This window comes from Eimeria acervulina, genomic scaffold (genome assembly GCF_000499425.1).
Source record: "Eimeria acervulina Houghton genomic scaffold, Eah_scaff2715, whole genome shotgun sequence".
In the NCBI taxonomy this organism is placed as follows: domain Eukaryota; phylum Apicomplexa; class Conoidasida; order Eucoccidiorida; family Eimeriidae; genus Eimeria; species Eimeria acervulina.
Genome location: NW_013548076.1, coordinates 1 through 525, shown reverse-complemented (window position 1 = coordinate 525; position 525 = coordinate 1). Strand labels below are relative to the sequence as shown.

The 525-nt window shown below is 52.8% G+C and overlaps 1 protein-coding gene across 1 annotated transcript; it reads left to right on the top strand.

Annotated features, from left to right (window-relative positions):
- Positions 1-354: 354 nt before the first annotated feature.
- On the top strand, positions 355-472 carry EAH_00067320 (hypothetical protein; the record flags this gene model as incomplete). The annotated part of the gene is made up of 1 exon (XM_013392551.1): positions 355-472. A coding segment is annotated over one exon (118 nt), but the record flags the coding sequence as incomplete, so codon positions are not given.
- Between the last annotated feature and the right edge of the window lie 53 nt (positions 473-525).

Genomic DNA, 525 nt, shown 5'->3' with positions numbered 1-525 from the left:
ACGTGGCGGTTGTCCAGCCAAGGTGTGGCGACAGTCGTTACAAAGAATTGGGAGCTATTGGTGTTCGGCCCTTGAACCAGCACAACACAAAACTGAAATATATACGCCACACTAGAGCAAAAACACCCCTCTTCAGTCCTCAAAGCAATGCCGCCTCATGCGGCTCAGAAGCAATGGCTTTCACCACCTGTCCATGTTGTGCTTCAACGCGCGTTCTACAGCGTGTGGCAATCTGCTACGCCTGCGACTGCACACTGTTGCGGCTTTGTGAAACAGATATCCGCTCCCGTGGGCATGCGAATGAGCATTCGGCGAGGGCGTCGCAACTGCAAAGTGCAATATTTGTCAAGCCTCATGAAACGGAAGGCACGGCACCTACCAGCATTTGCCATAGAGAGAATCCCTGGACCGATGTGTTTCAGCTCGAAGTTCTCGTCGTTGAAAGATGGCACGGGGGATGTGTCTGCGCCGGGTAGGACATTCCTCTGGACATCTCCCCCCTGAAGATATTCACGAGAAAAAACG